The sequence below is a fragment of the Chelonia mydas genome, chromosome 27 (genome assembly GCF_015237465.2).
Source record: "Chelonia mydas isolate rCheMyd1 chromosome 27, rCheMyd1.pri.v2, whole genome shotgun sequence".
NCBI lineage: Eukaryota > Metazoa > Chordata > Testudines > Cheloniidae > Chelonia > Chelonia mydas.
In genome coordinates, this window is record NC_057860.1 from 13,901,199 (window position 1) to 13,925,768 (window position 24,570).

Here is a 24,570-nt window from a genome sequence, read left to right on the forward strand (position 1 = left end):
GTGGGCAGCCCTGCCACCTGCGACCCCGTGGTCTGTAACTTCTCCAGAATCCCAGGCAAGCCCTTGTCTCTTTGGCCAGGTCCCTTAAAAGCGGGGAGGAGGCCCTCAAACAGCGTAGCATCGATCGTGAGGGCTAAACAGGCAATACCAGGCCACTATTTTCTTCCTCACGTGTGCTCCAGTGAGAGGCCCTGTCCCAGCGAAGTACCCCACTTAGGGCAGTGTGCGAACACAGCACGCGCCTTGAGGAGATGAGCCTGGAGCTGAAGAGAGGCTGGAGGATTGCAAAGCAACGAGCCGCGCGGCCCTGGCCGTCAGGCTGGGAATGAGCCACGAGGCCTGGCACTTCCCTTAATGGCTCCTTCAGCCGCAGCTGGCATCTGGTGGTGGTGGGGGCTGAAGGATGTGTCTCCGCAGAGGACGGGGGAGGAATTCAGGCTAAACAACAGTTGTAGCAAAAAACAAAATCCCGCTCTGGTGGCGCAGCTGTGGGTGAAATCCTGCCCCCACCGACTTCAAAGGGGCTTTGCGCTGAGTGGCTCCAGGCTTGGCGAGTGAACGGCCCGCCCCCCCCCCGCTCTCCAGCACTGCTTCCTTTGAGGGCTCAGCTTCTCCTTACACCCGCGCCAAATGAGCGGCAGGACCAGCAGCTGGCTGGAATCTTGCCCTGGTCCCTGACCCATGGGAGCAGCGAGTGCACGGCAGACCAGGGTGGCCCAAAGGCCTGGGGGGCCGTTCTTCGCCGTGGCGCGTGTGGCCATGGGGGCGCCAGCGAGCAGCCGGATCGCTGGGCGCAGGTGAGCACGGGGCAGCTTTGCAAACCCCTGGCCGTGTCCTTTAGCGGGTTGTGTCTGGGCAGCAAGCGACTCCCTGCGTTCGGAGGCGGGTTCGTCCTGCATGTGAGCAGGGCGGGCACCTGGCAGGGCGGGCTTGGGAAGGGAGCTCCCCCCCAGGTTTCATGCCTAGGCCACTGGCTGGGCACAATGCAGGCCCAGCCGGCACCCCATTGGTGTCCAGCGTGTGACATGGGGTGTGGCAATTGCAGGCATTTGTCTCATGGGGCCGGTGCCCACAGCCTACTGCCCCCACTTTCCCGGCAGCCTCCGCAGAGAGGTGGAGGAGGGATGGGGTCCCAGAGGCTGCGCTCACTCCAGAACCAGAGGGAGGAAGGGAGCTGGGGAAACTGACACACGTCACACGCTGGCATGCCCCCCTGCCCCACCCCCCCAACCCCCGCTCCCTTGGTGATTAAGTGCACGGGTGGCGGCGGTGCACTGACGGGTGGGTGCTCTGCGGTTAGTGGGCGCCTAGCACCCACCTGGGAGCAGCTCCAGGGGCTTCGCTCCGCGTCGATTCTCTAAACAGTCGCGTGGCTGTAAGTGTGTCTTGCTCACCCATTGATTGCCAGAGTCAACAGGCCCCCAGCTGCCTTGAGTCCTTAAAAACGACCATTTGAAAAGGTCGCTGGGGAATTAAAAGCCCATCTAGGGCTGAGCCCACCACCCCATCAGCTCCCAAAGGATGCGCTGCGTCACAGGGTGCCCCGCCCTGCAGGCTCCTCGCCGGCTGCCCTGTGTGGGGCTGGGCTGACGGAGGGGCTCTGGTGTGGGAGTTTCATGCCCAGCGTGGACTGAAATCACCGGGGGCAGGTGGGTTTGTCACGCTAGAAAACACTTTCCTAGTGGCATCCTGCTCGGCACCCTAGTGCTCGCTACCCCCCCCCCCCATAACCCCTCCACCCCCACCCCCATGGAACGTGCACGCCGGCGGGACCCATTACTGGAGCCCCTGGACAACGCACTGGGGGGGGGGGGGGGGGTGCTGCAGTAACAAACCCACTTTGTTGTTCCCAGGCAGCCAAGTGGCCAGGGACACATGTGAGACACCCCCCGTGCTCGAGGGTCACTTGTTTCCATTCCCACCCTAATGGCGCTTGGCATAAACCCCCCTCTTTGTGGGCCCAGGTGCACACGCCAGGAAGCAGCCAGCCTGCCACAGGGCACAGCAAACTAAACGCTGCCGTGGGTGTGCACAGCCGCACCGCCTTGGGGCCCGAGCCAGGCTGACGCGAGCTTGGGGAGGGCGGGGGGCAGGCAGGGGTTTGCACAAGGATTCTGGTCCAATGCCTGGTCCCCACCCCTTACCCACTGCTCCCCACAGTGCCCGGTGGGTGGGGGCTTCGCCTCGCCAGCTCTGGGACACGCCAGGCGCGTGAGCCATGGTGCCCTGTTACGCCGGGCGGTGGCAGGAGCTCAGTGGCCGCGGAAGCGCTGCCTGGCTGGGGTTGGCCACGAGCCAGCGCATGGCAATGCTCGGCGGATTGGAGCAGGTGCCCCCTGCTTTTGCCTTTGCCCAGGACACCTGGGTCCGTGCCACTGCGTGGACGTTACTGCACCCAGCTGAGCCAGGCCTTATGACGTGGCCTGGCTCAGCTGGGTGGGGACAGGGAGCTGGGGTGGTTCCCTGTTGTGGGGGGGGGTTAACCTGCCATGGGGCCCCCTTTGCCGGGGAAGGAGGCAGTGTGGCTCAGTGGGTACCTGGGATTAGCCAACAGGCCACCTAGGGGTGCTTCTGGCTCGGCCCCTGCTGGCGGGGTGGCCTTTGGCAGCTCTCACAGCCTCTTTTCTCAGCCCTGGCTTGGCGATTTGGGGGGGGGGGGGGGAAGCATCCAGCACAATTCCCCTCCCCCACTCATCTCACTGGGAGGGGAGCACTTGGGCCCCACTCTAATAGCCCCTGCCTGGCCACAGCCTGGCGGGCCTTTCGGGATGGACCAGCCGAGCTGCGTGACGCCCCCTTCCCCACGCAGCGCAGCACATGGCCTGTGACTCCCTCTGCACAGCCAGAGGGGGCGGGGTTGGGGAGTCCAAAGGCGGGGCTTCCACCCAGGGGGTGGAGCCTAGCCCCCTGCACCACCTTTAAAAAGCAGGGGCTTGGCCCCTGGCACGACAGAGGTGAAAATCTACCCAGAGGTGACACCTGATTCCTTCGTCCGCTCGCTGCCACCCGACTCCAGCAGGTGAGAGAGCGCTCGGGGGCCCAGTGCACGCTTGGGTGGGGGTGCCAGTGATGGGGGTGTCTCATGGCCTTGGGGTGCTCGTGCTACTGGGCGCCTTTGTGCCGCACGCTGCCTCTCGGGTCTCCTTTAGCTCCTGGCCCATGTGTGCTGTCCTGCTTCCCCACCCCAGCTACTTGTGTCACTGGCAACTGGCCAGTTCCCTAGGTCTCTGGCTGGTTCAAGGCAGGTGCAAAATCCTGCTGATGGGGCAAAGGGAGGTGCTGAGCTCCCCTCCCCCCCCACCCCGACCCCATATGCCAGCTTGCCAGGGGCTGGCTGCTTAGCCCACAACCTGGCAACTGGCCCGTGCCTTGGTGAGGATGAAAACGGACCAGGCATAAGCCTTTAGCTGCAAAGGCAGAGATGGGCCAGGCCTGGCAGCTCGTTCCCCAGGGACCAGGGCATGCTTGGCCCCTGCAGGGCCCCTCTCGTGTGCTGGGGCTCCCAGCTCCTCCCTACGGCTGGCCACAGCCCGCTGGCCAGCTCCTCCCTCTGCTGCAGCCTACAGTTGCCTCGAGCTCCCTTTGCCTGGTGCTGCCCCGGCCCTGGCTTGGTGTGAGCTGGTCAGCTGCGGGCACCAACTCCCCCTGGTGCTAGTCTGTGAAGTGGGCTGGGACAGCGGCACAGACCCAGTGGGACTGCACGTGTCACTCCTCACACCATGGTGTCTGGGCTTGCTCTGAAAGCTCCTGGCACTGATTGGGGGGGCCCTGCCCTGACTCTGCCTGGATCAGCCAGGGAGGGGCTCTATGCCTGGGGCAAACTCACCCCCACTCTGCCCATCAGGCGTGCCTGATACCCTGCTGTATTTGACCCACATATCACCAAGTGTGTGTGTCACTGGGAGGGGAGGGAGGCTCTGTCTGCCCTGGCTGGGGGGAGCAGGTTATGGGGCTGTCTTAGGGCATTGCCAACTGTGAGGCACAAAGCGCAGGCCGGGGACGAGCTTTGGGCTGGGCCCAAAGTGCCAGCACCCCCCAGCCCAGCCACCTGTGGGCACCCTGCCCTGGGTCCTGAAGCAAGAGCTGAGCGTGCCCTCAGCTGGGCAACCTGACCCGGGCTGGTGAGCCCCAGGCCTGCCCCCACCCCTCACTGCTCTCGGGGAGGCTGCTGCGTCACGACACTGTCCCAGCACCAGCCCCCAGCAGCCCCGTCTCCTCCCTTGCAGCCATGAAGGTGGAGCTGTGCCTGCTGCTCGCCGTCCTTGCGACCCCCGGCCTCGCCAGGCCGGACGCCCACCAGCTGGGCAGCGCGCCGGGCCCTGAGGAGCTGGCACGGAGCAGCAGCGGGACTGACCCTGTCCCTGTCCGGAGAGACTTGCTCGGGGCCCTGTCTCAGGACCAGAAGCACCTCATGGCCAAATTCCTGCCCCACATCTATGCAGGTAGGAGCTGCAGTAGGGCCAGGGCTGGGGCTGGGGCCAGGCACATGCCAATCCTGGCCCTTAAAGCCCTTTTGTAATTGCATGCCTGACCCTCTCCTCCTCCTGGCTGTTAAACCCTCTTGTATCGCTCGCCCCGTCCATCCCACACATAGGGGCTCCTGGAGCCTCCACTGCTGGGCAGCCACCGCTGGGGTGGGACACGGCTGCTGTTCACGCACCCTGGGATAGTTTAGGGCAGGATATGGAGGATTCCACCCCACTGCAGGGAGGAGGCAGGTTGGCTGCCCCACCCCGATGCTGCTGGGCTGCGGTTCAGCTCAGGAGAGCATTGCCCATGCTTGGCCATCACCTCACTGCTGTCTTCAGGTCACCGGGGGGCTACACAGCTGACGGGGTTGCCCCTGCCAGGCCCCCCCCCCATGGCACTTTAGTGCAGGTTAAGGGGTGAAGCCAGCTGGCTCTGGGCAGGGGGGTTAACCGGGGTCTCTGTTCCTGCTCCTGGCAGAGCTGGCAAACCGGGAGGGCCACTGGTACGAGAACGACGCCCTGGGCCCCCTGCACGACCGCGATTATCCCGGCTGGATGGACTTCGGGCGCAGGAGCCTGCCCGCTTCCAACGAGGCCGCCTAGAGGAGCAGCAGCCTAGGCGGCCTGACTCCGCCCTGCCAGAGGGGGCGGGGCCAACACAGCAGGCTCCGCCCTGTTACAGAGTTTTAAGCATCTTGCACTTGATCTTGTCTTCAAAGCCTTTGGCTGCCGCTCCCCAATAAAATCTGCTCCGTGTAGCCCCTGCGGTGTCTGTTCTCACGCGCGATTAGGCCACAGCAGGACACCTGGGTTCTGCCGCCTGCCATGTCCCCTCCCAGGGCTGGACGAGCGGCTTCAGGGGCTGAGGACACAGCTGTAAAAGGCAGCCGGCGGCTGTTCGGGCAGCGTTCCCACACACCCCCGGCAGAGCACTGCCAGAGCCGCAGGGTAGCTGATGTCTAGGCCGTCAGCCCCACCTGGGTGCCCTGGGGGTTTTGCTCTCCCTCTGAGCCGGACACAGCTCACAGTGGCGCTGGGACCAAGAACTGGCTTCCACCCAGAGACTCCCTGCCCTGGTTTACTCCTGGGAGGGGATGGGGATGGGGATGGCAGCTCTGCCCCCCAGGATCAGGGTGGAGCGAGGAGGCAACTGGGGACAGCGGGTGTTTGCTGGGCTCAGCTAGCCCTGGGCAGGCAACTGCAAGTGCCCTAGGCCACCTTGCCTCCTTGGCAGAGGCCAGCCGCCCCCGGTCAATGCCCAGTAAGTTATGTTAATTTATTCTTTTGAAGCCAGTGCTTTCTTTCTCCCTCCCCCTTCTGCTCACTTTAAAAATAAAGATAGATAGATTGAGGGGGGAGAAAATATTTGCAACCAGAGACTCAACCCCCACCCCCCACACACACCCCTTAATTAAAAAGCCAAGGCCCAGCCTGGGGCTCCAGGCCCCTCTATGGGCACAGGGGGGCAGCCTGCAAAGGGGGGAGCCGGTGCCCTAGGGGCCAGGTGAAGATGGGGTAGGGAAGCTGAGGGGCATCAGAGGTCCCAGCCCCAAGGGGGGCAGGGGTGAGAGCAGCAGCAGGTGGAGCCAGTGGTGGGGTGAGGTCTGGTCATGCTGCAGCTCCCTGGCCAGCCTGGGACAGCAAGTCCTGATGTGGGGAGGGAGGGATGCTTCCCCCCTACCCCGCCCCAGCCTAGGGCTCCTCCCCACCAGCAGCTGCCCTCACCTCTGCCCCATCGCTTTTCTTGCCCACTAGCCCTGCATGTTCAGGACTCCCTGGTCAAGGAGTAGTTCTTGATGCAGGAGAAGTTCTTCCAAAGAGCAGAATGAGTGGTGAGAAAGCCCGACAATCCCGTGACTCCAGGAGCTGAAGGAAAACAACTGCAAGACTTGTAGTAAAATTGCCAGCGCTGGCCCCTGGCCCTAGACAGGGTGGAGGATGCCAGAGCTCAGCTGCTGGGCCAGTCCTGGCCAGCTAATTGCAGGGGGCGGGGCGCAGGGTATCATGCTTGCAGGGGTATTTCAATCAATCCCTCCAAGCAGCTCTCAGCCACCTTCAGTGCAGGGGGAGCTGCTTTAGGCCGGTCCCCTGGGGGTGACACAGCAGCACCATCCCTCCCCCCATGCAGGTCCCTGCAGCATTCACCCAGGCTGGTGCCTACACGCCTGGCTCCTGCCCCATGCAGCATGGGGTACCAGCCTTTGAATGGCTGCAGCCAAGCAGCTGACCCCCCCCCCCCCCCCGGTGCCCCACCTCACCCCTGCTTCGCTGAGCCCATGGGGGCAGCTCCAGACACCTCCCCACTGCCGGGATCTGGTCATGGCCAGGCCCAGCTGTCACTGAGGGGTCAGGCCACACAAGCCCCCGTCCCGCTCAGATGGCGCCGTGAACACCAGGCCGGAGCCGGTTCTGATTACGTCACGTTTATTTCACCAGAAAGACACAGCTGGGGAGTCGGGGGGGGGGGGGGCACAAACTCCAGCTAGTGCAGAGACTTATCGAAAACAGCAGGACGTGGGGAGCAGCAGCTGTGCATGGAACAGCCCTAGAGCCACACCCCCAGCAGCACGCAGGCCCCGCCCCCTGCCGGGAAGGGGCGGGGCCTTCACTCCCTAGCTTAGTTTATTGATACTAGACAAAACAGCTGTTGAAAAATCTCAGTGTTTTAAAAAGACAGGTCGGCCCGGGGCCGCGCCCCGCCGGTGACAGAAAATCACACACAGCCCAGCCCTGCCGGCCCAGGGGGTCGAGTGCAGCCCGGTTCCAGGGACTCGGGCCAGAATTGCTTCGGCAGGGCTGGGCATTTGCTATTGTACAATATTAACAGTACAGCAGGGCCCACAGGACAGCCCAGGACATCCTGCATTGACCCCGGCCCCTCCAGGAGAGCAGATTTCCTCTCCCCCCGGGGCCTGGCCTTCAGGCTGTGGGGAGAGCAGGGCCTGGCCATAAGAGTCACTGCCCCCTCCCTGGCTGGAACAATATTGCCTGTTCCTCATCGAGATCCTAAGCCCCCCTTCACCCCATTGACAGCTACAGCCGCGGGACCTGGCCTTCCCCACCGCTGCGCTCGGCTAAGAGCGAGTGTGGGTGTAGGGGGGAGACCAGGCAGCGGTGGGAGCCACCCGCACCACCTACATGTAAACCATAGACCTGAGCCCCTTCCCTGCCCACGGTTCCAGGGGCAGACACCCCCACCCCCCGCTGTGCCCGCCCACTGCGGCTGAAGGCACGTTCAGGGCTTGGGCAGGCGGCTAGAGCCCCTAGGAGCAGGAGTTGTGCCAACTTCCCTCCCCAGAGCCGCTGCCCCTCGGCCCCCGAGCTTCCAGGCCTAGTTTTGTGATCCTGACACAACCCCCCCGGAGCAGCGGAGGTAGAGATGCTGCCATCCTGGGGGGGTGGAAAAGGACAGGACAGTGGATCATTGCAAGATGTGACAGGCAACACAAGCTGCCCCGCAGCCCCCCAGCCATGCTAATGCTGGGGGGGAAGGGCCCAGTCCAAGCACCTGCTCTGAAGAGACCAGAGCCAACCTCCCAGCCCAAAGCTGAGTTCCAGCTCAGCAGAGTGTCCCCGGCCTCACCCCCTTGGCACGGGGCACACGGGAGACCTGCTGCACCTGGGGGAGGGGGGCTTGCCATGGGGCAGCCTGAGCCCTCCTGGGGACACATCCCCTACGCCCAGGTCAGTGGCAGAGAGCCAAGGTGCCTATTAAACAGCAGCTGCTGATGCACTGGTTGTCACTGCCACTCAGAAAATGGTCACCCCACCCCCATCACCTGTGGGGGGCCCCCACCCAGGGGACCTACTAACAGTGCCTGGAAATAAGTTAAGAGACAACAGAGCAGATCCCTCCACAGAGCCCAGCTCCTGCCAGCAGCCAAGACCTGGACGGATCATCTCCCCCCACAGCTGGCTCCTGGCTGGAAAGGGCTCTGGGGAGGCCCATGTTGCTCTGCAGGGGTCATGTCCCAACCAGGAGGCTCACGGGCTCCCCTTAGCAGCAGAGTCCCAAGAACCAGCTCACGGCCGCGTGGTGGTGGCGGCCGGTGTCCCAGCGGGCTGCCTGGCCTCCTCTGCGCCCCGGAAGGAGGCCTCTCCTCTGGCCACCACGTTGTCCAGCCTGAGTCTCTTCAGCTTCTCCACCAGGTTCCAGCTGAAGATGTTGCTCTTGTTCTGGGATCCGCTAGGCCCAGGGGCCCTGCTGTCCTCCAGCCCGGGGGCCCTTGGGAAAGGCTGAGCCAAGCCTGAGCTGCCCGGAGACCTTCCCCCCAGGCTGTCCCACTGCTCCCTCAAGGGGGAAAGCCAGGAGGGGGGCTCCGGCGCCCGGAGCGCAGCCAGGGCGTTGCTCGCTCGCACCGAGGCGGAGATGCCGTGCTCCAGCAGCAGTGTGACGAGCCTGAGAGGCGCAGCCAGCGCCCTGGGGCCAGGGTCCGGAGCCTGGGGCACGGAGCCGGCGGCACTCAGCCTCTCAAAGGGTCCACAAGAGGGCACGACTGTATTATAAAGACTGGGGAGGAGAGAGGGGAGAAAGCTGGTCAGTACAAGGAGGTGGCAGCCCCACAGGCCTGGCCTGGCCTAGGAAAGAGGAGCTCTCACTCTGGGCTGAGCTTCCCCCCCAGTACCCTGACCTCTGGCATGCCCCCACCCCAAAGCTCTGTGCTTTGGGCCAAGCTCCGGACTCCTGGGTTCTACTCCTGGCTCTGTCCCCGACTTGCTCTGGGACCTTGAGTCATCTTGAGCCCCCAGGGGCCCTGACTGTCCAGGTGCCACGGGGTCCCTGCCCAGCGCAGTGTGAATAGTTTGACCCAGCCAAGCTCCACCCAGTGCCAGCTCCCCTGCAGTCCATTGCCAGCACTGAAGGGAATTGCCCCCGGTGCAGCCGCGGGAGAGCAACTGGGTCTGTTTGGAGAGTCTCTGGCTCTGCCCTAGAGCAAGGAGCCTCCTCTTTCCAGGCACTGGTCCAGTTAGCTCGTTTACTTAACGAATCCTTTACCATTAACCTGCAGCAGCCAACACCCCCCCCCCCCCCTTAGCCAAGTCACACAAGGTGCTGAGAGCCCACAGCAAGTTTAGGACCCCCCTTGCCCAGGGTAGGGCAGCACCTCCCGCCTGGTGCCAGCCACGTTAGTCTCTTTAGGCCTAGAGAGAAAAGGGAGGGTGGGTTAATGGCACATCCTGTGTCCCAGGCAGCTACTGGTTAGTGGGTTAGTTGGTGCTCCCCAGAGGCAGAGGCTGGACCCAGGCTGCTCCCCCCACACGCAGGAGGGGCTCGACCTACACACATGGAGCACGGCACTGCCAGGGCACCGGGCAAGTTGGGAATCTCAGCCCAGGGGGGTCTGGCTCCTGATGTCCAATTGCTCATTCATGTCAGTCAGTGCCAGGTCTCTGCAGAGATCCGACTCCTAAAGCAGCATCTGGGCTGCACAGAAACCCCTTCATCCGATGGGAGGCAACAGCTGCCCGTTCCCTCTTGCTCCAGTGCTGGGCCCAGCTCCGCCGGGCTTGTCAGCCCACCAGGAGCAGCCACCCGCTGGTTCATTAGGGAGCGGGGATTCTTAGCAAGAAACTGGCACGACAGGGACGCCTGGGTTTGCCAGTTCCTGAGCACAGCTGGGAATCAAGCCAGGCACGAATCCCCCCCCCACAGCTGTGGGGGATGCAGTGGGGCACGTAGGGAAGAGCAGCCTGGGCCAGCCTCTGCAGTCCAGCGGTAACCCCACTCACACCTCGCAGCCTGCAGGGGGGCAGACTTGGGGGACGGCGTAGTCCTGACCCAGAGCAGGGGCCAGCTGGCGAGAGCCCCCTCGTCACCTCCCAACAGCTGCTCCCTGCTCCGTAAGCCCCCAGGATCCTGCCCAGACAGGCAGCTGGAGGGATCCTTCCTGCAGCGCACACGCCCCCCGCGCTCAGTGTCTGTGGGGCTGCCGCGCCCGGCTCTGCCAGCGTGATACGGGGACTCTTACGTTCGCACCGAGCCCCTCAGAGCGTCAGGGGCTGCAGGAGGCGCCCGCCCCAGGAGTGTCGCTGCCTAGAACCAGGAGCCGACAGAGCAGCCCGGGGGGCGGGGGGAGAAAAGGAGACAGGTTAGAGAGGGGGTGATTGGCTCGCAGGGAGACGATGGGGACGGGAGGGCGGGGCCCTGGCCGCCTTACCTGGGCGTCACCGTGGTGATCTCCTTGCTGGGGTGCAGGATGCGGCAGGTGGTGATGGTGAAGGTGGATGGAGTCTGGGGGAGGTTGTTAATGGAGGAGCGGAACACTGGCACGGACAGGAGACACGGGGTTAATGTATGGGTGGGGGATGGACAGACTGACCGACCTGGGCACCAGAGACAAAACCTGGGGGCCCAGGGCTCTGACTACAGCACGACACAGGCCCCCAGTGCGTCAGCAGGGAACGGGCGCAGGGGGGCCCCGGCGGGCTCTGTAGGGCTCCCGGGGGACCCCAGCCAGGGGCAGATTCGAGGACCAAGGGCCCCTTTGTACACACCAGGCTGAATGAGAGCAGCTCCCAGGGCGGGCGGAGCACCTCACGGGGACGGGGGGAAGAGTCTCTCGGGCCCTGGGCTGCCCAGCAAGAGACTGGAGAGAGCCAGACACAGAGCGTCCACACATGGACGACCGAGACAAGATGGACGTGCAGACAGACATGGGAAGGAGAGACGGCGGCAGGGGTCCTGGGAGCACCTGGATGGGTTGGAGCAAAGGACGCCAGCCTTGTTGCACCCCAGCAGGGGGCATGGAGAGTCCCGCTAGCCAGGCCGGGCCAGGCCGATACCTGCCTGCTGCTGGCTCAGGGTCCCGTCAGGGCAGGCTCAACCCCCCCCACACCCACCCCGGCCCCGGCTCACCACTGGAGCAGCCGTTGGCTTTGGAAGGCGTGGACGCAGCGAGTGCCGGGAACATGCTCAGGTCCACGTCATCCTCCTCAAGGTCATTCAGGTTGTAGACCTCCTCCAGGTCCACGTCCAGCTGCCGGAAGTCTTTGGTGAGCACACCAGGCCGGGGGTCCAGGATCCCACCCAGGTTGGGCTTCGCCAGCTGCTGCCAGTGGTGGAGAGTCACCGAGCCTGGGGACAGAGACACCAACCATGCAGATCTCCAGCCCTTAGCTCCGTCCCATGCTGCCAGGGGCCCCAGTGCCCAGAGCTGCCGACAGACATCGCTATGGCTCTAGCCCTCCAAGCCACCTCCTGCAGTGGGGAATGCCCCACGTTTGCAATGCAGGAGACCCCAGCAGCGATGCTGCAGCTCTGCCCAGCCCCCGGAGGGCAGCAGCATTCACAGTGCCTAGCATCACCACCGCTGGCTCCTGGGGGGGACGACAGACACTGGTGGGAGAACTGGGTCCTAAATTGACTCAAATGGTGAGCTCAGCTGGGAGGAGGGAGTGAAAGTTCATAAAGGGTCACAATAACCGAATGGCTGAATGGTGACGGGAAAAGGCCGGGGGGGCGGGGTGTGGAGACAGACGGAGCCTGGCCTGAGGCCAGACCTCAAGGACTGTGTTGAAACTGGGCTTGGTAAAAACAAGATGGTGGAACTGGAAATTAAGGACCCAAAATCGGGGTGCTGGGTATTAGGCTTAAGTGTGGGACAAATAAGGGGACAGACTGTTCTCTTGTCCCTCTTTGAGGCCCCAAAGAGCATTTGGGGCGGGGGGGAGAGAGAACAAAGGGGCTCCTGACGCAAGCTTCACCATTACAGCTGCTACCCGCCCCCCCCCCCCCCCACCACACACACCCCCTCTCCAGGGACCCTGGGCCATCTGCATCCTAATGCAGAGACCCCCTGAGCAGACTGGGCAGAGACATCGCCACCTCTCCCGGCTCCAGCTGAATCCCACACCTCCTGGGATGAAACAGGGTTGGACTTTCACAGCAGCCACAAGGAAAGCTCCAGCTCCTCGCTGCTGCCTTCCTCCCTCGTGGGACAGGCATTAACCAGCAAGACCCTGCACACTAGGGGGGTTTCCTGCTAGAACTCCCCAGCTAAAGGGAGAGAACAAAAATATTCCACTGAACACCTCACTGACCCCTTCCATGTCAGAGGCTTTAACCAGTTTGTCTTCTCCTGTAGTGGGAGGATTTTTATGTTTGTATTTTGTATACTTTAGAATGAAGGATAAAGAAGAATGTAGCATGTATTCAATGTATTGATGTAGGATTTGACCACATCCTGCCAGCCCCCCTTTCTGAAAGCAGAAAGAAATGGCCTAATGGGCCACTGGTAGAGATGCATCAGCCAGAATCTGTCTGAGCTGATTTCGAGGCAGTAACAGACCTTTTAGGGTCACTACTTTGTTGTAGGTTTAGCATTTTAAAATAAGAATGCAGTGATTGTTTTCTCTTGCATTGCAATTTGATGTTCCTGTTCAAATGTTCTGTGTAAATCTATTCTGTTGTGTGAGAGAGTGAGGAATGTGTGTGTTAGAAGATAAGTGTGAAGGCCATCATTGGCCCAGACCTTCTAGGGAGGAACTGAGGACAAACGTAAGGGTGCCAGGAGATTGCAACACACCCCTATTGAAATGTCAGATGGCAGCAAATTAATGACTCTAAAAATAAAACAGGCACCTATCAATGGGGACAAAAGATCTGTAATCAAAACCAGCATCAGGTAACTCCCTAAAAAAAAACTTAAAAAATAAAAATTAAAAAAAAGAAACCAAGTACTCGTCAAACAATTACAGCATAATGATGCAAAACTCAGTCCCAATTTAAAAAAATAAAAAAAAAAAATCACTAAAAAAAACACAAGGTGCCTTGCCATTAAACTTTGGGTTTGTCCTGCCACTTCCCCGGAGCATTTTGTCGCGACCGACAGAACCCAGCTCCTCCCTACCTGTGATCAACCGAGCTGGCCACTAGATGGATCCAAACTGGTAACTATAACATCGACGTGTGTGTGGTGTGGGTGTGTGAATTGTTGTTTTCCCAATAAATGAGGCATATTGCCTTTTCCCCTGAAAGAGATCCCATGTGCTTTCCCTTCGCAGGCTGCGGACTCCGGATGCCCAGCCCTGGACCTCATTCATGGCTGTTTAACGCTGTCCAGTGACTGGCTTATGCAACACCGTTGGCCAGTTAGTCCATTTCAATTAATACAACACTTAACTCCCAAGGCTGACACAGGCGGCTCCTCCAAGCGGCTCCCCTTGGGCCTGAGCCCAAACCTGGCCTGTTCCTCACCTCCTGCCCTGGGGCCACCCTCTGTGTGAGATGCCCCAGGCCTGCTTGTTCCCCTCACTCACCTTCCAGGGGCTTGACGATCTGCAGCTTATCCGGCAGGTAGGAGAGGGAGCCGAGGGAGAAGCCGGAGGCCCCGGTGTGCTCCGAGCTGCCAGAGTAGTTGGTGCCGGTGGACAGGTTGCTGTCGTTGGGCGTGAGGAACCCGCTGGAGCTCTCCACGTCCCTGGCCAGTTGGTTCAGCTTCTGCTCGCGCTCCGTCTCGAAGAAGGAGCGCTCCGAGGCATGGCTCTCCTGGCGGGCGGACAGACGCTGCAGCGCGGCCTCCAGGTCGTGCCTGCCCGGGGTGCCCGGAGTGCCTCGCAGCTTCTCCTCGCCTCTGCCACGGGGAAGCAGGAGATAGAGTTAGGACGGCCCTAGAAGCTCAGCCCTGCAGCTGGGTGTGCCTGAGGAGCGTCACACCATACCCCCTGAGCACCACCCCAGTGCAAGGGGGACTGTGCCAGGGCTGTGCCCCACAGGGGTGAGAAGCTGGCTCAGAGGACTAGGGCACAGTCATCTATGGGACAGACCCTTCATCTCCATTAGCCCCTTGCTGGGTTGGGTCCTGGCACCACAGCCAAGGGGGCCACCTGCACTGATCTCACACACCAGCTACATCCCACTGGGCCACGGCTGGACCCACCCACGCTGCTCCAATCCCCCGTCGGGGGTCCTGCTCCGGACCTCACACCAGTATGATCATCAACAAGGAGACCCTACATAAACCTCCCCAGGAGAGCGTCTCTCCGCAGAGTCCAGCAGAGATCAGGTATGGGCTGAGTGCGGCTGTTTGCAGCCCCCCGGTGTCCCTCCCCAGCACAGATCTTTTGGGAGGGGGAAGGGTGGAAGCCCCGACTGACCCTAGCCCACCAATGCATGGCACCCGCCTTCCCAGCCGCCGAGTGTGGGGGGGGCACTTACAGGGCGCTCTCCAGGTTCTCCAGTGCCAGGCTGGCGCTGTCTGACCCGTAGTAGCTGGTGCGGGGCGTGCTGACCCGGCTGCACCCTGCCGAGGGGAGGGCCGAGGACGGCTTGGAGCCGGGCAGGTTCTGGGGTGACTCCGCACGCGACTTGGCTTTGACCGCCTGGTTCACGACCTTCACCGTCTCGAAGACCCGCTTATAGCTCCTGGGTGGGGACAGCGCCCGTCAGCGGGCTCCCCTCCCCCGGGGGCCTGCCCGCCCGGCCACCCCTCCCCCAGACAGCATCACTGGGGGGGTTGGCCACCCCAGCCCTCATCTGCACCCGGGGACACCCCCTCAACCCCCATCCATTCAGGGCCCCCAGCCCCGGACACGGCAGGCTCGCTGGGTCCCATGAGTCGTAGCTAAGCCTGCGCCCCGGCGGCCGGCCGGCTCCCCTGCCCCACAGCCCCAGCCCCAGCCCCACAGCGAGGGGGAGACTCACTTGTACTCCGAGGAGGGTGAGCTGTCAGCTCCTTTCCTCATGATCCCTTTGATCTCCGCGGCCAGCGAGTCCTGCAGGCAGAGAGCACGTGGTGTCAGTGGGGCCAGCGAGGGGAAACACCAGCAGCCTGGAGCCAGGCACCCCATGGGCACCAGTGCCCAGAGCTCAGCACAGACGCACTCCACATGCCACAGCTCACGCATCCTCCCTCTCCCTGCAAGGCAGGGCCATGCCGGCTTCCCCCGGGGCTGGTGCAACGGGCCCGGGCAGCCCATTCATGAACGTGGCACGATGCCCGGCTCGCCCCGGGGGGCAGCACCCAGGAGTGCAGCTCCAACACGCCCAGCACTGCTGGACCCACGCGTGGAGACAGTGGCAGTGCCCAGGATGGGAGCCTCTCCCCCGCGGCATGGCCGGGTGCCCCGCGGCCGTACTCACCAAGGGCAGCAGGCTGTACCGGCTGAGGGTGCTGTTGGGGAGGTTCCGGGTGCGCAGGGTTTTGGTCTCCTCCTGGGCCTCATGCAGCATGCCCTCGCACTCGGCGTATTTCTCCTGCAGGTCCTGCAGCTACCCGGGCACAGGACAGGGGTCAGGGCAGGGCACGGGGAGCTGGGCCTGGCACCCCACTGCCCTCAGCACAGCAGCGGCACCCGCGTCCCATGCTCTGCACTCCCCGCCCTGTCGCTAAGGGCGGCGCGGCAGAGAGCGAGTCTGGGCCCGCGGGGGCCAGGGATCAGGCTGGTGGATGGAGCAGCAGCGGCTGAGGGCCGGGGGCCCAGCGCCGCCCCCCCTGCCCCCCAGGGGCTCACCTCAGTGCGCAGCTTCTGCTGAGCCTCCTTCGTCGCGGCCAGATGCTGCTGCAGCTCCTCCACCTCTGCGCCGTACTGGGGAGACACGGCAGGTCAGGGCTGCGGTCGCCCCCTCCCTTGGCACCGACCCACCTCCCCGGCTGCTCCAGCTGGGCTGCCCCCCTCCAGGGAGAGGCCCTGGCAGCCAGCCAGACGCAGGGCGCTCCCCGGCCCCAGCACTCACCGTGCGGCACTTCTGCTGCAGGTCCACGATCTGGGCCAGGAGCTGGCTGATCTCCTCCTGCTGCCGGGCCGTGTCCTCGGTCTTGCGGGCCAGCTCCTCGGAGAGAGAAACCACCTGCCGGCTGGCTTCAGCTGGAGGAAGGGGGCAGGAGATTAGCCACCGCGCAGGGAGCCAGGCCCATGGGGGGCGCCCACCCAGCCCAGCCGTGCCCCATGGAGACTTGGGTTCCATGCCCGGCGCCCACAGTCTCCGGTGTCTGAACTGGGGAGAGCTCACTGCCATGCGGGGACTGGCACCCAAAGGGAGGCCACTGCAGCCCCCTCCCCACAGAGCCCCCTGCCCCCCCACAGGCCAGGCCCGGGCAGGGCCCGGGAGGAGAGCAGCCCGGAGCCGACGTACAGAACTGTTCCACGCAGTCCAGCATCAGCTGCTGCTCCTGGTCCTCGTACTGGCAGGTTTCCGAGGCGATGCTGGTGGCCTGGGAGAGAGAGAGAAGGAGCATTAGCCATGGGGTGACCAGACCCCCCACCCGCACCCCCACGACAGCTGCACAACATGGCCCGACTTTGCAGGGCTTTCGATTGGGAACAGCCCCCTGCTCGCCCCCAGCGCCAGGGCGGGAGCAAAGGGGCCCCCAGCGGCCAGCCAGGGGCAGGCAGGGAGAGCGGCTGGGACAGAGAGCTCCCTCAGGCCAAGAATCCCCCCCCCCACCCGCCAGCCCAGCCTGGCACAGAGCAGGCTGCCCCAGCTCACCTCCAAGCGCAGCTTCTGGTTCTCCTCCTCCAGGCCCCTGAGTTTCTGCTGCAGGGTGTCGTACTGGACGCACTGCTGCAGGGACAGCGAGGACTCGTTCCGTCGCAGCCTGTGGGGCAGAGGGGCCATGAGCAGCCGCAGCCCGGGCACCCGGCACCCTCTGCCACTGGGGCAGGGAGCAGCTGCCCAGCCCCTCCCAAGCATCGCCGCTGGGCAGGGAGGCAGCCCGTACGCCTCCATAACTCCCGCCCCTGGGCCTCCTAGAGAGAGGGGCCCATAAACCCCCAGTGCCACCCGGAGACAAGCCAGGCCCCATCCACCAGGCAGGAGGAAAAGGGATCCAAGGCCCTTCCTGCACCCACCTCCCTGCTGTCACTTGAGGGGAGAAGGGGCAGAGCCGCCCTGGTCCCAGGAGCTGCCCCTCAGAGAGCAGGTCCCAGCTGAGGGCAGCTCCAGGACCGGAGGCTTTAACGCTCAGTCACCAAATCTGGGAGCCCAGCTCCGGCCCGGGCAGGACGTGGCTCTGTGGAGCGAGCGAGGCACGAGCCAGCCGAGGGCAGAGTCTCCCCCCAGCGATGGGAGCAGAGCCCCCCGGGTCACTCACGGCGTCGCAGTGGCCGTGGCCGGCTCGCTGTCCTCCACGGTGTTGGTGTAGAGATGGAGCAGGTCATCCCGCATGGAGACTTCGTGCCGCAGCTGGGCAATCTGGGGGGGACAAGAGGGGAAACTGGGCACAACCGGGGGTGAGGCAGGCTGGGCAGGGTCCCCAGAGGGCTCCCACTCATGTGGGGGAAGCAGCTGGGCCAGGTCTCCAGCCTGACTTCAGCCCAGGGCACTACCACATGGGGGAGTTTAGAGGGGCTCAGTGCAGGGGACCCCCATCACAGACAGTGGCCCCCTCACTGTGGGCACTGCAGATGGGATGGACCGCAGGGGCTGAGCGCCTCTCGCCCATGGGGGGGCAGGGCTGGGACAGGCTCGCAGGGGGAGCTGGCTCAATGGCCAGTACGTAGAGCCATGGGGGCTCAGCGGGTGCAGGTGCCAGGACCCTGCTTCCCACCCGAGCCCATGGCGGGGCCTTTACCTCCTCCTTGGCCAGCTCCAGCTGCTCCTCCAGGAGCTCATTGCGCTCCGTCAGGCTCCGGTTCTGCTTCAGCAGGGACTGCCCGATCCGGGCTGCAAGCTCCAGGTCCCGTTCCTTCTGCAGGGGGGAGACAGGCTGCCGTCAACTGGGGCAGGCACCCCAGCCCACCCCAGACTGGCCCCTCGCCCCCTTACACACTTCCTCCCTCCCCACCCAGATTTGACCAGTCTCCAGCCCACCTTCCCAGAACTGCTGCCCCATGCCCAGGGCCCTCTTATGCCAAGCCAGGAGCCTCTTGGGGCATTTCTGACACAGCAGGGCACCGTGTGAGTTTGCCACCACCTCTGGGGAGGAGCAGAGACCTCGGGCAAGGAGGGGGAAGCAGCTCCACCTACCTCCTCCAGCAGGTTGGTCACCGCGTCAAGATCATGGTAGGTCTTTGTGATCCTGCCGACCCGCTCGGAACAGAGGACTGAAAGAGCAAGAAAGAAAGAGGGTTGGTTCCCTGCCCCGTCACATCAGCTCCACCAGCCCTCTTCATCCAAGGACTGCCAAGCCTCCTAGCTCCCCTGGTGGGTCGCTTCACCTGCCACTGAAATGCAGCCACCTCTGGGGTCAAGCCATCAGCTGCCCCACCACTGCAAACCACAGCTGTAGGACAGGACGTGCAGGAGCAGGAGTGCCCAGAGAGGCAGGAAGTTGATCCCTGGGGTGCATTCTGGAACAAGGAAAGGGAAGCCAGCGCCCGCCTACAGCACACTAGAAGCAGGGGGCGTTCAGTGGAGCTGACGGGGAGGAAGGGGGGTGCAGTAGTTAGAGCACTGATTGGGGGACCTGCTCTGCCACAGAGTCCTGTGACCCCTTGGTCCAGACACTTAACCTCTCTGTGCCTCAGTTCCCCATCTGTCCAATGGAGATAACGGCCCGGTGCCCTGCCTGCCAGGGCAGGGGCTGTGAGGATAAATGCAATGAAGACTGTGCTGTGCTCAGACACCATGGGAACGGGGCCCAGACAAGTGCCTTAGACAGAGAGCACATTTGTAACTGAAGAGAGGGAGCGCGTTATTTGTGCAACGCACTGTTTGCCTGTGGAACTCACTGCTACAAGGCAGCATCAAGGCCAAGAGCTTGGCAGGGAATAGACTTTAGGTGTGGCTACTGGGAACCACCGTGGCAGGTTCAGACATAGATCCTTGTACAAAGATCTAACCCCTCACACCCTGGGGCCGCTGACTCCGGGGGGCAAGGAGATGGGTCCCCGACAGGCAGGTAGTGAGCAGAGGGGTCACGGCAGGAGCCACCTGTCAAGGCCTCAGCAAAGCCCAAAGTTAAACAGAACCTCCCAGCCCCCCCTTAATGTTCTCCCCCCACACACACACCCCACTGGTGACCACACACACAATCCAGATACTGTGCTCAGCCCCTTTCCCATCAGCCACGCTGACCCCCAGCCCCGTGCCTCTGCGGGACACCGCTCAGACCGAGCTCGGTGGGGACGGAGGGAATGGAAAAATCCAGGCTGTGGAGACAGGACTGGAAGCGAGATCCCAGCACAGGGCCAGGCTGGAAACTGCTTGGCTCCACCAGCCTCTATTGATAGCACTGCCAGGCTCGCCAGGCCACGTCACTTCCAATCCATCTCCCGCCTCCCCCAGGAGATCAGTCGCCTGCATTTCCCCACGGAGCTGTGGGCAGGGGCAGCCAGGAGACTTCACCCGGGTTCCAACCCGGCTCAGCTCACTAGTGCAATGAGCTTTGGCAGGTCCCAGCCCAGCTCCTGCAGGGTTAAGTTCAGCTCCGTTGCCAGTCTCCACTCAGGACAAGTGGAATGGGTGCAATGGACACAGACGGCCAGTTCCCAGCCCACTGCCCAGCTCCCCCACCCCAGAGGGCCCCTGCAGCTGGAGAGGGATGCTCGTGGGTCTGTGCCAGCCCCATGGGCTCTCACCCAGCCTGCTCTGCCAGGCAAGCCGGGAACACCAGGCAGGACTCTATGCGTCCAGCTGCTCACAAGGCTCCCACTGCTTGGCCTCCAGAGGGTCTCAGCTCTCGAGGGAGCGCCAGGCTCACAGAGGGGCTGGAGCAGAGGCCAAAGGGTAACTGAGGCAGGGAGCAGGCTCCACAGCCTCCCCTCAGCCACATGGGGCAGAGACCTGTTCCCCAGCAAGCACCTCCCCGTTCTGTTCCAGCATCGGCCGTGGTGGGGGTCTCCCAGCCCTCGCATGGAGTTCGGGAGGCTCCACTCCCTGGAGGCTGGGTCAAGGATTGGCCCTGCTCTGCGCATGGAGAAACTGAGGCACCGAACAGGGAACTGGACTCGCCCATGGGAACACAGAGTCAGCGGCCAGGAGTTGAACCCAGGAGTCCTGGCTCCCAGACCCCAGCTCTCCCCACCCCCACTACCCAGAGACCCACCTCTCCCTATCCTGCCGCACCACAGAAGGGCCCACTCCCACAGGCAGGCAGACCGACCGACCCCTGGCATAACCCCCCATGAGAGACCCCCTCGGTTACACCCTCCTGGGTCTCCGCACGAGCCAGGCAGGGCCGATCTGCCCCTTTCTGGCACCTGCTGCACTGAGCCCCCAGCCCAGCTCCCCTCCTGCATCGACCCCCCACGCCGCTGCAGAGCAGAGAGGTGCCAGCCAAGCGCCAGCCCTGCGAGCTGCCACGGGCCCAGGCAGACGTGGGCAGGTTGCCTAAGCAACAGCCAGCTGCCTGCCGTGCGGACACTAAGCGGCACCAGCGTGTCCTCGGGCCCTTCCTAAGCAGCAGTAGGGAGGCTGGACACAGCTGAGCACAGGGGAGAGACACCCCAGGGAGGAGGGGAAGCAGAAGGGGCCTGCACCATGGCGGTGGGGCTGGGGCTCTGACTTTACTGACCGCGCCAGTCAGGGCGCACTTTGGGCTCCTATCTCAGGGACGAGCTAGAGAAACAGCAGGAGGAGCTCCACCAAGGGGCGTGGGGTCTAGGGGTTACAGGAGGGGCACTGGGAGCCAGGACTCCTGGGTTCTAGCCTCAGCTCTGCGAGGGGTCTAGGGGTTACAGGAGCGGCGCTGAGAGCCAGGACGCCTGGGTTCCATTTGCAACGTTATCACTGACTTGCCAAGCAGGCACTGGGCACAAAGCATCCCAGCTGTGTGCCTCAGTTTCCCCACCTGAGGAGCAGGGACTCTCTGCCTGGGAGGAGTGAGAGGATCAGCGAGCGATCTCCCCACCCAGAGCACTAAGCCCGGCTGACACGGGGCCCAGGGTGCCTGTAAAGTGGGTTAGCAGGAGAAGCTCAGAGATCCCACAAATCCCATTACGTTGCCCCGGTCAGCGGTGACGTATCGGAGGCGCATTGCCATGGCGATGCCCAGCCCCGCCGGGCCTGGGAACAGTCTGTCCCGTTCTGCCCAGCTGCTGTCTTGTCAACAACCCAGCTAATCCCGCCCCCGCGCCCCCCCCGGCACCCCCGCCCCCTCGGGCATCACGCCCTGCTCCCGACACCCGGCCCGCGTGCGGGCTGGCACGTCCGCATGGCGGGCGGGGGCAGGATCCGAGAGGTCGGCCCCCTCCCCCAGCAGGCCCTTGGTCTCCGCAGGGGACCCCCCCAGCACCTCGTCAGGCTGCTGAACCATAATTGGAAATAATTAGAGCGTGAGCTTCGTTAAGGCTTGAGTGACGGGCGCCAGGCGGCTGCTGGGGTCTGCAGGCCGCGCGGCAAGATACAGACCCCACCCCCCCGTTAGATCGGGCACGGGCCAGGCATAGGGTGGGTGCCTGCCCCAGCAGTGGGGGCCCCCCAGAACCCAGCCCCGGGGGTAGATTCGCTTGGCAGCCATTGTTTGGTGAGAGAAAACCGTCAGGCTTGGGGATGCAGAGAGACAGACACCGAACCCCATCCCCTGGCTGTGCCCTGCCCCCCGCCCCCCCAGCCCCACACTGCTCCTCCAGCTCTCAGCCAGCCCCCACCCCCAAGGAGCCCCTGGCCCTGTGCTCTTGGGGGAAAGGCGATCTTCCCTCTCGGAGTCACTGGGACGCCACCAAAGCCCCCCAGCCAGGGGTCTAGGGCACCAGCTCAGAGCTCTGTATTCGCCGCACCATCCTGACAGCACATTGGGCCCCTGGCCCCCAGAGCCCCTCAGCACCCATGGGCCTTCCAGCCACAGGCCCCGCCTCCCCCCAACGGGCACCCTGCAGTGAGCCAGAGGGGGGACCGGGGCCACGGCTGGGCCCCATGTGACGCCAGCCTCCCTGCCGGGTGGCTGCAATGGGAACACGGGTGCCTCCCTCATCCCCCCAACATTTCCATCTGGCTGCCAATGCCAGCCCCGGGAAGGGGCCCCAGCCCTGCCGGAGAGGGGTCCAGGAAAACCTGGTGCTCCCCGGGGGGCCTTCAGCAGGAGGGGAGCCCGCAGCCCCTGCTACTCTCTAGCACCAGTCGGTGCCACACACACCTCGCCCCAGACAACCCGGCGCCCACCCCTGCAGCCAGCAGCCCTGGACAGACGCAGGGGGCACTGCCGCCAGCCCAAGCCCTTGGGGAACCGGCAGCCAGGCCGGGCAGACCCCATTTGCCGCCCTCCCCTACCAGGAGGTAAGGCCACAACCGAACTCGAGCGGGCTCCTGCCCCCTGCCTGGGGAGGGCAGACACCCAGGGCAGTCAAGGGGCTCCAAGACCCACCCCATGTCTGCAGCACCTGCTCTGCAAGGGACTGCTCCGGGCCGGGAAGCCGCCCCACGAGGGGAGAGCGACAGGGGCACCCTGCCCCGAGGGGCTCCAGCACGGCACAGCGGAGCCACCGGGGCCCTTCCCCCCCGGCGCGGGCTGGAAGCCAACCGCGGCAGGGCCAGCTCAGGGGGCAGCTAGCTCAGCAGCGGGCAGCCACCCCACGAACACACAATACCTATGGGGCCAGGCGCGCCAGGGCCACCACAAACCCGCAGCGGGCGAAAGCCAGGCACCAGACAAGCCATCCACGCAGCACGACCGAGCGCCCGCCCCAGCGCCAGTGCCCAGGCGGGTCCCGCCATGCCAGAGGAGCGGCCACCCCAGCTGCGGCAGAACACACGGCGCAGCCCCAGGGAGGGGGCCTGGGGGATTTAACTTCAGCCAAGTGTGTGTGTGTGTGGGGGGGGTTAATACACAGCAGGACAGGAGCACTCGGGGGCTCTGAACGAAGGTCAGTGCCCAGAGCACACAGGGTTAATGCACCCCCCACACCCCGGCTCAGCCCTCCACCCCTCACCCCGGCACTCACCTTCCTCCAGCTCGTTAGCGATCAGATCCGGGGGGCCGGCCAGAGCTGCGCTCCCATGCACCTCCTCGTAGGCTGCGGGGCTGCTCCAGAACTCCATGGCCTGGGGCCCACGGAGCCCCCCCACCTCGCACAGCTCAGGGGGAAACATGCAGCCAAGCCCCAGCTCCCGGAGCAGAGGGAAGATGCAACGGGGGGTGTCCAGCCAGCCCAGCTCCCTCCCCTGCTCCCACTCCCTGGCGATGGGGCCCCACCGCTGCAACCCCTATTTATAGGGTCTCCCTTGTCTCTGCACCTGGCTGGGCACATCCCATTCAAGCAGGCGGGGGGGGGCAGAGGAGAGCGGCACAGACTAGACCATCTCCTTGGAAAGCGAGGGTGCCCTGTTTCGAGAGGCGCAGGCCATGCTGGGGATTAAGGGCTCCTGGGGGCAGGGGGCAGTGCTGGGGTTAAGCCTGCATCTGTGGGAGTGGCTCTGGGGGGGTCAGTAAGAGCTCCCCCCCCCTTCCCTGCAGAATGGATCGGCTCTGACAGAAGCCCGTGGCTCTGCAGCTGCATCCTTCTGCAGGGGCACCTGGCTCAGAGCCGCCCCCCTGCAGCGGGCGAGGCTGGGGCTGGCCCCACACCCTCCTGCAGACGGAGCAGCCCCTGCTGCAGAGCCGGCCCCCGGAGGCCAGTGCTGGGAGCCGGGCCGAGGGACAGGGGCTGCCCCCCCCAAGGCCAGGGTGCGAACGGTCCCCAGCCGGGAGGGCTCCGCAGATGGAGGGATCGGCCGGAGCTGTTTGAAAATCTGACCCTGACCTGACCCCTCTTCTGGCCCATAGGAGGGACCGGGGGCTCTGTGGCGGGGGGGGGATCCTGCTCCCTGGATCGTTCCCCAGTGCTCGGGGTGTCTAATCAATAGTATTCTCGGAGCCCAGACCCCCGGGGAGAGGAGGGGGAATCCCGGGCCGGACCCTGCAGGAGGATCCCTGTGCAGGTGCGGGGCCCCAAGCCGTTGGTTCGGCGCGACAAAGGCAAAATCTGATGGCTGGTGTCTGAAGGGGGGAATGTGGCCCTGTGGGACAGACAGTCCTGCTGCCCGTCACCCCGCTCCTGTCCCCCTCGCCCCCTCGCCACCTGGGGCTGCATGACAGCAGCCCCCCCATCCCTGCCACGAGCGCAGCTAATGAACTGGGGCGGTCGGGGCTGACTCACAGCCCCCCTGCCATGTTGGCTGCACACGGGGAGCGGAGCTCCCCAGCTGCCCAAACCTGCAGCCAGGAGGAGGGACGGGGAAGCCTGTGAGGGCGGGAGGTGCTGGGGGGATCTGGGGCCTGTGGATTCAGGGTGCACGTGGAAAATG

The 24,570-nt window shown here is 64.1% G+C and overlaps 2 protein-coding genes across 7 annotated transcripts; one reads left to right on the forward strand and one right to left on the reverse strand.

Moving 5' to 3' along the window:
- The first annotated feature begins 403 nt into the window (after positions 1 to 403).
- On the forward strand, positions 404 to 5,229 carry LOC102939630 (gastrin/cholecystokinin-like peptide). Of its 3 annotated transcripts, XM_043536833.1 has the most exons (4): positions 404 to 797; positions 2,751 to 3,019; positions 4,227 to 4,442; positions 4,948 to 5,229. In XM_043536833.1, the coding sequence occupies exons 3-4, from the start codon at positions 4,229 to 4,231 to the stop codon at positions 5,070 to 5,072; spliced, it is 339 nt and encodes a 112-aa protein (XP_043392768.1). In that variant the 5' UTR covers positions 404 to 797; positions 2,751 to 3,019; positions 4,227 to 4,228; the 3' UTR covers positions 5,073 to 5,229. The 3 variants fall into 3 exon arrangements, with proteins under 3 accessions (XP_043392768.1, XP_043392767.1, XP_007054822.1); XM_043536832.1 differs by having other exon boundaries at positions 404 to 3,019; XM_007054760.3 differs by lacking the exons at positions 404 to 797; positions 2,751 to 3,019 and having other exon boundaries at positions 3,155 to 4,442.
- A 1,647-nt stretch (positions 5,230 to 6,876) lies between these two features.
- On the reverse strand, positions 6,877 to 23,527 carry HAP1 (huntingtin associated protein 1). Of its 4 annotated transcripts, XM_037886925.2 has the most exons (16): positions 23,229 to 23,464; positions 18,376 to 18,452; positions 17,981 to 18,097; positions 17,501 to 17,601; positions 16,897 to 17,005; positions 16,543 to 16,621; positions 16,144 to 16,274; positions 15,921 to 15,995; positions 15,550 to 15,678; positions 15,112 to 15,182; positions 14,626 to 14,832; positions 13,728 to 14,041; positions 11,326 to 11,544; positions 10,628 to 10,733; positions 10,439 to 10,503; positions 8,922 to 8,979 (listed from the first exon to the last, which is right to left on the reverse strand). In XM_037886925.2, exons 1-15 carry the CDS (start codon positions 23,374 to 23,376, stop codon positions 10,455 to 10,457), a joined length of 1,932 nt encoding a protein of 643 aa, XP_037742853.1. In that variant the 5' UTR covers positions 23,377 to 23,464; the 3' UTR covers positions 8,922 to 8,979; positions 10,439 to 10,454. The 4 variants fall into 4 exon arrangements, with proteins under 4 accessions (XP_037742851.1, XP_037742852.1, XP_043392815.1 ...); XM_037886923.2 differs by lacking the exon at positions 10,439 to 10,503 and having other exon boundaries at positions 6,877 to 8,979; positions 23,229 to 23,511; XM_037886924.2 differs by lacking the exon at positions 10,439 to 10,503 and having other exon boundaries at positions 6,877 to 8,979; positions 15,550 to 15,672; positions 23,229 to 23,476.
- Between the last annotated feature and the right edge of the window lie 1,043 nt (positions 23,528 to 24,570).

What these genes read in the sequence shown, in the direction of transcription:
- LOC102939630 (XM_043536832.1), top strand. Translation starts at nt 4,229, where the DNA reads ATGAAGGTGGAGCTGTGCCTGCTGCTCGCCGTCCTTGCGACCCCCGGC. An exon ending in CCTGCCCCACATCTATGCAG is followed by an intron (nt 4,443 to 4,947) that starts GTAGGAGCTGCA and finishes TGCTCCTGGCAG; the next exon opens with AGCTGGCAAACCGGGAGGGC.
- HAP1 (XM_037886923.2), bottom strand. Translation starts at nt 23,376, where the DNA reads ATGTTTCCCCCTGAGCTGTGCGAGGTGGGGGGGCTCCGTGGGCCCCAG. An exon ending in CGCTAACGAGCTGGAGGAAG is followed by an intron (nt 18,453 to 23,228) that starts GTGAGTGCCGGG and finishes TTGCTCTTTCAG; the next exon opens with TCCTCTGTTCCGAGCGGGTC. An exon ending in AGCCAACGGCTGCTCCAGTG is followed by an intron (nt 10,734 to 11,325) that starts GTGAGCCGGGGC and finishes TGTCCGTGCCAG; the next exon opens with TGTTCCGCTCCTCCATTAAC.